General features: G+C 40.8%; 1 protein-coding gene across 4 annotated transcripts in view; it reads right to left on the bottom strand.

Annotated features, from left to right (window-relative positions):
• The window catches only part of CREBRF (CREB3 regulatory factor), a 58,405-nt gene that overhangs the window by 5,219 nt on the left and 43,497 nt on the right, over nucleotides 1-9,689 (bottom strand). For all 4 annotated transcript variants that reach the window (XM_066388460.1, XM_066388461.1, XM_066388462.1 and 1 more), the window contains 2 exons: nucleotides 8,597-8,670; nucleotides 4,266-4,388 (listed from right to left, as the gene is read on the bottom strand). In XM_066388460.1, coding sequence (XP_066244557.1) covers nucleotides 4,266-4,388; nucleotides 8,597-8,670 — 197 coding nt within the window. The remainder of the gene's footprint in view (nucleotides 1-4,265; nucleotides 4,389-8,596; nucleotides 8,671-9,689) is intronic.

Here is a 9,689-nt window from a genome sequence, read left to right as displayed (position 1 = left end):
GCTGACCAGGCAGTGGCGCAGTGGATAGAGCGTTGGACTGGGATGCGGAGGACCCAGGTTCAAGACCCCGAGGTCATCAGCTTGAGCACGGGCTCATCTGGTTTGAGCAAAACTCACCAGCTTGAGCCCAAGGTTGCTGGCTCGAGCAAGGGGTTACTCGGTCTGCTGAAGGCCTGCAGTCAAGGCACGTATGAGAAAGCAATCAATGAACAACTAAGGTGTCGCAACGAAAAACTGATGATCAATGCTTCTCATCTCTCTCTGTTCCTGTCTGCCTGTCCCTCTCTCTGACTCTCTGTCTCTCTAAAAAACTAAATAAAAAATAAAAAGGAAAAGACAAGACCTAATTAAGAACAACTAACTGACATATATTAAAGTCTTAATATAAAACAGAAAATGTATCTTTTCAAAAGCCCACAAAACATTTAAAATTAAAATCATATATTAGTTTTAAAAAATTCAATAGATCACAAAAAAATAGAATAATAAAACTAGAAAATAATAATCCCTACCTTCTGAAAATGTTTAAATCTCTCTCAAGCCATTCTTAGCTCAAAGAGTAAATCAAGCCTAAAATTTCAAAGTATTCAGAAAACAAAATATGACGTATCTGAATTTATGAAATGCAACTAAAGTAGAGCTTGGAAGAAATTTCAAAGGCTTTTAATTGTAATTAATGAATAAGAAAATAAAAAATAAATTCAGCATTTAACTGAAGAAATGAGAAGATCAGGAGCCAGTCCCTCAGGGGGTTAAATAAGATAAACTATAAATAAATAACTGACTAAAGAAATAAAGAACACAATAGAGATAAAATAAAAAATGGAAATGCAACACTAGCCACTAGTACAGAGGATATTCAAAACCAAAGACAACTTTAATAAATTTGAAAGCCTTGGTGGAAAGGGATAATTTTCTAGGAATATATAAATAAGCAAAACTGAGTCCAGAAGATGTAATCTAACAGACAAGTTACTGTATTTCCCCATGTATAAGACGATCCCATGTCTAAGATGCATCTTAATTTGGGGGCCCAAAATTTGAAAAAAAAATTATATATAAAGTTATTGAACTCGAGTTGTATTCATCATAAAATTCAATGAGCTCAAAAGCAAGCGTGAAAAAGCTGGAAATGCAAGCAAAAAAAGAAAAAAATCTATATCCACTGTATAAGACACACCCAGTATTTAGAACCCAAATTTTTTGAAAAAGAGTGTCTTATACATGGGGAAATACAGTATTATAGAGAACACAGAGGACATCTTCAAAGAGTTCATCACAAACAACACACCGGGCCAGCCAGATAAGTTCAAAGAGTATTCTACCAACATTTAAGAAAAAGACACTCCAATATATATATATATATTTTAAACTGCTTCAGAGGGTAATTCTGGGAGGATGGTTATATGACAGCATTGATCTTTAATCATCTCAACTCCCCAGAGCATTTAAATAGTAAAACGATAAACCCACTGAAAACCTGAACAAGTGACAAGATATCTCCACGAATCTAAAATCCAAAAGGGCAGGAAGAAATTATGAAAAGCGGTAAAACCTGGATGGTATTAACAATACCAATATGTGTGCAGGATGATCAAAAGGAAGTATGGGCCTGAGAAGCAAAGATGCCTGAAACAGCCGGCAGGTCGGTCACTGGAAGGCACAGGAGGCAGACATGAGAACAGCCAACGCTGTGAGAGACCGTCCCGCCGACAGCGCGTCTAGGGTGAGGGCAAGGAGCGCACAGGAAGTGAGAACTCAGAAAGCTGGCCTTCAGGACAGGAACAGGATTGATAAGAGTCAAAACTGAGCAAGACAAGAACAATGGACAGCAAAGAAATGGGGGAGGGGTGCAGACCAGAAAGCTCCCAGGTGCACTAGTGACAAGGCTGGCCCTGCCTTAACCTCTTCTTCTTGCCCTCACCTGACTGTGGCCTAGTGACATTCAAATGCACCAAGGAAATCCCCTCACACCTTTTGCTTTTGAATGCCACTGCCACCTTAACACTCAGGAAAGGCATTTGCCTGGTTTGTTTCTCTCTCTCTGTCTCCTCCCCGCCTGTTTGGTCGGCCTGCACCCTTAGACTCCCTCCATGTGGCCTCATTTGGCAAGCAGTGACTTTGTCTCTCCCTAGGATAAACCTTCTTATCCTGCTCTGCTCCTGTGTCCTCTCTTGTGATTGAATATGACCGACCATCTCACAAACAAATACAAAACACTTTTTTTACATTAACTAAAAATGGGATTCTGCAAAGTCTGAAGTTAGAAAGCTATCATGAACCAAGCTGTCTTTTTTTTTTTTTTTTGTATTTTTCTGAAGCTGGAAACGGGGAGGCAGTCAGACAGACTCCCGCATGTGCACGACCAGGATCCACCTGGCAAGCCCACCAGGGGGCGATGCTCTGTCCATCTGGGGCGTTGTTAGCGCCTGGGGCAGAGGCCAAGGAGCCATCCCTAGCGCCCGGGCCATCTTTTGCTCCAATGGAGCCTCGGCTGCGCGGGAGGGGAAGAAAGAGACAGAGAGGAAGGAGAGGGGGAGGGGTGGAGAAGCAGATGGGCGCCTCTCCTGTGTGCCCTGGCCGGGAATCGAACCCAGGACTTCCGCACGCCAGGCCAACGCTCTACCACTGAGCCAACCGGCCACGGCCTCCAAGCTTTCTTTTGAAAGTTCAAAAACACTAATTTCACTTACAAATAATAAAAGTATCAAGGTCAAAATCCTACAAAGTGTTTTTTTTTGGGTTTTTTTCCCTAAGTTAGAAGTGGGGAAGCAGTCAGATTCCCACATGCGCCCAACCGGGATCCACCTGGCAAGCCCACTATGGGGCGATGCTCTGCCCATCTGGGGTGTTGCTCCTTTGCAGCTAGAACCATTCTAGCACCTGAGGCGAAGGCCATGAAGCCATCCTCAGCGCCCAAGCCAACTTTGCTCCAATGGAGCCTTGGCTGTGGGAGGGAAATAGAGAAATAGAGAGAAAGGAGAGGGGGAAGAGTGGAGAAGCAGATGGGCGCTTCTCCTGTGTGTCCTGACTGGGAATAGAACCTGGGACTTCCACACGCCAGGCCAACGCTCTACCGCTGAGCCAAATGGCCAGAGCCCAAAAAAGTTATTTTAAGAGAAAAGAAAATAAGAAGATTCCTACAAACAATCAAAGTGTGCCTCGAAGACATGAATAACCACAAGATGGATGAAAACTATTATCCATTGTTATTTCAAAATAAACTAGAAGACATTAAAGAAAACTATTATAAGGTAGAAAAGAATAATATGGTGAGAAATACAAAAACTCAGAAATAAGGTGACAGAAGTCTGGACACAGTCTAGTAAAATTACTAGGATTTAAAGAAAAAAAAATCCCGTTTACATCTAGGCAAAAACAGCAAATGACTTACAAGGAAAAAATTAGGCAATTATTAGCTTTTCAACAGTAACACTTAGTGCAAGAGAAAAAAGGAGAAACATATATAAAATAGTTAGGGAAAGAAAATAGGAGCCAAGGGTTTTGTAGCTGGTGAAACTAACTTCTAAATGTAAAGGGAATACAAAACTTGTCAACACAGAAGGCTTTTACATTAAAAAGAAGGCAAAAAGGCTTTTTTTCTTATACTATTCAATTCTCCCCTCTACCTAACAAAGAAAGAGTGAAAAGTATTTTACAGAACACAAAGCCAGTGCTGTTAAACAGAGAACATGTAATACAGCTGAAGCAGCTGCACTCTGCTGTGAGGCCTCAGGGATGCCCTGACCTGTCGGGGACGCACTCCTGCGGCAGCCAGGCTCCCAGGACCTGGGTTCCCAGGCCCATCCTCTGTGAGCTACCCCTGCTCTCCCCGCCAGGCAGTGCTGGGCCTGCCGTCAGCATGCCTGCCTCTCTGTTCTTCCCCACGCTGTATAATCTGTCCCGGAATGGAAAACCACACGGTCAGGTCTGTTAGAATCCCGTGAAGTAGATTAGGGGTAAGATGAATAGGTAAGCACCTCAAGTAAAGCGTAAACTGCAGGCTTGACAGCTCAGGGACCTTTATTTTCCTTTTCCCCAGAGAAAGTTAAAGTTGCTGGAAGTTTATCTTTCCTGAGAGTTAAAATAATTCAGTGATGACTAACTACAACATGTCGTAACCAGCAGTGTATGTTTATGAATGCTAACTCTCAAAAGACAAAACTACTTGTAATAAGAGAAACGAGTTTTTCTTTATCCTCTTGAACCACATATATTACACTACATGTTATTATTTATTATTAATTCTCCGACAGTCTTCTTACCAAGGGTATCTTTAATGAGGATTTCAAGCTTCTGCCCCATGCTGGGTCCTCTCTCCTCTCTGGGACTCTGTACTCGGTTTACAATCTCTTGCTTGATGGAGTTGATTACAAACAATAAATTATCTGTAAGACAGAATGAGACACTTGGAGTGCGTCACTAACATGGAAGAGTTCACTTTTAATTATGTAATAACAGGTACTCAGTTAAAAATGGAGAATGTGGAAGAAAATATTAAGCGGGGACAGTTATAAACTTTCTTATCCAAACAGTAATTTTAAATGAAGTGCCACTTCTGGTAACACTGCAGACATGTGTCAGTATCCACTCTCCCATAAGCAACTTGCCCTATCTGTCCCTGATAGTTTTAAGACCTATGACAATGCCTAGTATATTGATTCATAAGATCAATAAACATTATTTAAATAAATCAAATAAAGTCCTTCAAAGACAAAAGCTTTAAGAATAAATTTCTCGACCTTAAGAAGCTTAAAATGAAAGAGCAGAGTTAACCGAAAGTAAAATAGGAGAAAAATAAAGAGAACAGCAGAAATCAATGGAACTGAACAAAAATACACAATAGAGAAAGCTGACAAAGTCAGAAGCTGGTTCCATGAAAACATCAACAAAATTGATACCCCTCCTACCCCCCATCCCCATCCCCAGCTGGACTGAGCAGTCATCTATATCTAGAATTAAAAGGAGCAATTAAAAGGGTAATAAGAAAATGCTATGCTAACAAATTCAACAACTTGGATAAAATAGACAAACTTCTTGAAAATGCAACTTAAAATCAACACAAGAAGAAATGAAAAACCTGAACAGTCTATTTTTGAAAGGAGTTGAATTTCAAAAATATTTCCCAAGAACACCCTGATGGTTTAATGGCAAATTCTATCAAATATACAACAAAGAAGTAAAATCAATTGTTTTTAAAAAGATAAAGATTATAGCTGAATTCATTCTATAAAGGCAAGTACAGCCCAAATACCAAAATCTGACAAAGACACTATAAAAAAGAAAAATTACAGACTACCGTCCCTCTTGAATATAGACACATAAATCTATTAATATTTGCAATAGATTCTAATATAAAAAGGAAAACACATCATAACCAAGTAGAGTTTAAGAATGCAAGATTGGTTTAACATTCGAAACTCAGTTGATACAATTCACCATATTAACAGATGAATATATTGTGAGGTGAATATGTAATATATACCAGCTATAAAAGAAAAATAATAACATAATTATTCCCATAAAATGCAAAAAAAAACACCCTATATGAGAATACTAAATACCCATTCATGATAAACGAAACTAGGAAAAGAAGAAAACTTACTCAAAATGATAGAGGGCATCCCATCTACAAAGAAAGCCCACAGCCAACATCGAAAGGAAAGGTGAAAGGTTCCCCACCGCCCGCCAACCCCCAAGACTGCAAACAAGGCAATCACCACTTGTATTCAAAGACCTAGACACTTCAATAAGGCAATAAAGAAATAAAAGGCATAGGCCCTGGCCGGTTGGCTCGGTGGTAGAGCATCAGCCTGGCGTGCAGGGGTCCTGGGTTCGATTCCTGGCCAGGGCACACAGGAGGGGCTCCCATCTGCTTCTCCAACCCTCCCCTTCTCCTTCCTCTCTGTCTCTCTCTTCCCCTCCCGCAGCCGAGGCTCCATTGGAGCAAAGATGGCCCAGGCGCTGGGGATGGCTCCTTGGCCTCTGCCCCAGGCACTGGAGTGGCTCTGGTCACAACAGAGCAACGCCCCGGAGGGGCAGAACATCGCCCCCTGGTGGGCGTGCCAGGTGGATCCCGGTCGGGCGCATGCGGGAGTCTGTCTGACTGTCTCTCCCCGTTTCCAGCTTCAGAAAAATACAAAAAAAAAAAAAAAAAAGAAAGAAAAAAAAGAAATAAAAGGCATAAAGATCAGAAAAGAAGAAATAAAACCTTATTTGAAGATAATAATTGCTTAAATAGAAGATCCCAGGGCATCTACATACTACTAGAACTGATAAATTTAGCAAGATATAAAAGTAAAACAAAAAAATCCACTTTATGTGCATTTCTAAAAAGCAAAGAATTTGAAAGTGAAATTTCAAAAACAATTCCATTTACAGGAGTACTAAAAAAATATAAAATACCCACGAATAAATCTTACAAAAGATGTTCAAGCACTCTATTCTAAAAACTACAAAACAAGGTAGAAAGAAATTAAGACTTAATTAGAAGGAATGAGGTACCAAGTTCACAGACTGGAAGACTCCATGTTACTAGGATAGCAATTCTCTCCAATTGATCTACAAATTCAAAGCAATCCCAAACTTCAGTAAGCTCTTTTTATTATTTTTATTTATTTATTTATTTATTTATATTTTTCTGAAGTTGGAAACGGGGAGGCAGACAGGATCCACCCGGCATGCCCACCAGGGGGCGATGCTCTGCCCATTTGGGGCATTGCTCTGTTGCAACCAGAGCCATTCTAGCACCTGAGGCAGAGGCCACAGAGCCATCCTCAGTGCCCGGGCCAACTTTGCTCCAATGGAGCCTTGGCTGTGGGAGGGGAAGAGAGACAGAGAGGAAGGAGAGGGTAGGGGTAAGGAAGCAGATGGGCGCTTCTCCTGTGTGCCCTGGCCGGGAATCGAACCTGGGACTCCTGCATGCCAGGCTGATGCTCTACCACTGAGTCAACTGGCCAGGGCAGTAAACTCTTTTTAAAAGGTGATAAACTAATTCTAAAATTTATATGGTTATGCAAAGGACCTTAATGATCAAAACAACTTTGAAAAGCAAGAACATAATTGGAGGACTAGCAAAGACTAACACTACCTGACCTTAAGGTTTTCTATAAAATATAGTAATCAAGACAGTTTATATAAAGGTAGACAAATAGATCAATGGAACAGAATCAAGTCCAGAAGTAGTCCCATACACATGTAGTCAACCGATTTAACCAAAAGGTATATATATACAAATACAAAAATATACAGCTACAAAGATGTACATAATTATGGATAAATACAATAACTGAACAACACAGAAATAGATTTCAACATATGTCCAAAGAAACAGACCCAGAAGGCTCCCAGTGGCCCAATACATCCCCCTGCAATATGAGTTAGCTGGGTTCTAAAAGAAATACAAATGCCCATGACATTGCAATCATTATATCTATATACAGTCACAGAGCTCAAGATCAAAATGCTGCAACAGCAAGAAATAATAACAGGAAAATGGGGTAATTTCCATTCCAAGAAGCCAACCATTATTTTACCTAATTCATTTACCTGGAATAGAGTTCCTGAGTGGCCATTCATAAATAAAAACATCATTTCATTTGACAAGTTGTAAACTTCACAGTGAGAAACCCTGTCTATGCTCTCACAAATGGAAACAGGACAATCAAGACCAAGGAGTAAGAAAAATGACATAAGCTTATGAGCACATATGTGCCAGATAGCACACTGGATTTAAGAAGATCTCTAGAAATGTAAAACAGTTGATCATTTTGCCACTGTTTCACTTTCTGATATAACTTATCCCAAGGACTACAAGTGAGGTGGACAATTCTAGAGCAAAGGAACATGCAAGCTGGTACATACCAAGCTTGAGGAACAGTAACAGAGCAAGGCAGAGAGGAGGGACACAGCTCAAAGCAGAGCCTTCCAGCCCCCTTGTGGGATGGAAAGGGTTCCAGGTATATGAGAATGGTCCAGAATGATCCTCTCAGCCCACAGGGGTCTCCTCCCATGAGCAGCCTATTCTGTTATATCCCTGGATGCCTTAGATATAATTTTCTACACATGCCATGATGTGAAATATTGAGAAGTACTGATCTAAACCAACATCTCAAAATATGTTGCTTTAGGTAACCGAGGTGGTATGAAACAGTAAGTTTCTGGGTTCTACTTGCACAGATTCTAATTCAGAGGATCTAGGGAGAAGCCTGGGAATCTGTGTTCAGCATGTACACAGGTGATCCCAATGAACAATCAAATTTGTAAACCAGAGCCTAAACTATCGGCTCAAAGGTTAAAATAAACATTAGTTCATAAATCTGGCTAACCCAGTGACACCACTGAAGTAAGAAGGAAGGAATGACGAGGCCCACAGCAGAAGAGCTCCTGAGGGCAGAGACAAGAGCTGGCAGGGGAGCCACAGATAGAGGCACGTACACACGAGGACAGGAATGAGCAAGAACGTGCAGCTTTGAATGGGTTAACAAAAGAGGCTGGCTTAACGTGGGCAGAATACACAAATAACAAAACCAAAGGAAAACAGAGGGGTCAGCAAAGTAACAGGAAGTTAATCGAAACCTTAAAAGCTTAGCTTTACCATATTCTGTGTTGAGGCCCCACAATTTCACTTTATTAGCTTCATACTGGGCTTTTTTCTTTAACCGACAAGCCCTGTGAAAGGAAAGCACAATTAGCGTCCTTTTTAAAGTGAACACTCAGAATATACTTCTCTTTGCTGCATCAGACATCTTCTAAGAGCAACCAAAAACCACTGCTGACTGACGTTTGCATGAAGTAACTCAGACAAAAAATAATCCCACATATAATAATTTATCCAAACTGATTTTTAAAAATGTTAAGCATATTCAGAAGTAAAGAAAAGCTATGATCACGACACTGAAATAAACAAGCACTGGCAATGCCTAGGTGATGAGTAAGTGGACACTCGTGTTACTGGTGGGGTAGACAGTACATGCGGCTACTTCGTAAAACAGTTTTTACAAATTTGCTTTATTACTTTGGAAACAGCTACTTTGGCAGTTTCTTATAAATTTAAACATATACTCCTGGGTATTTACCCTAGGGAAATGAAAACGTATGTTCACACAAACACCTTTAAGTGAATGTTTATGGTGGTTTTACTCATAATTGCCAAAAAAAGAAACAATCTAAATGTCCTTCGCCTGACTAGTGGTGGCGCAGTGGACAGAGCATTGGCCCGGGATGCCGATGTCCCAGGTTCGAAACCCTGAAGTCGCTGCTTGAATGCAGGCTCACCAGCTTGAATGTGGGGTCACCAGTTGGAATGTGGGGTCACTGACATGATCCCAAGGTTGCTAGCTTGAGCCCAAGATCGTCAGCTTGAGCAAGGGGTCACTGGCTCAGCTGGAGTCCCCCTGACCCCTGGTTAAGGCACATATGAGAAGCAACCAGTGAACAATTAAAGTGCCACAACTACAAGCTGATTCTTCTCATCCCTCTCTTTCTCCCTCTCAATAAATGAATGAATGAATGACCTTTAACTGATGAATGGATAAACTGCAGTATATCCCCACCACAAAGGAATACTACTCAACAATAAAAAGGAACAAACTATTACTCCTCACAACTTGGAAGAATCTCAAATACATCATGTTAAATCAAAGCTCTCAGTCCAAAGGCTATATACAGTACAACTCCATCTACATGAC

This window comes from Saccopteryx leptura, chromosome 6 (assembly GCF_036850995.1).
Source record: "Saccopteryx leptura isolate mSacLep1 chromosome 6, mSacLep1_pri_phased_curated, whole genome shotgun sequence".
NCBI lineage: Eukaryota > Metazoa > Chordata > Mammalia > Chiroptera > Emballonuridae > Saccopteryx > Saccopteryx leptura.
Note: the sequence above shows the minus strand (reverse complement) of the source record. Positions and strands in the feature narration are given on the sequence as shown.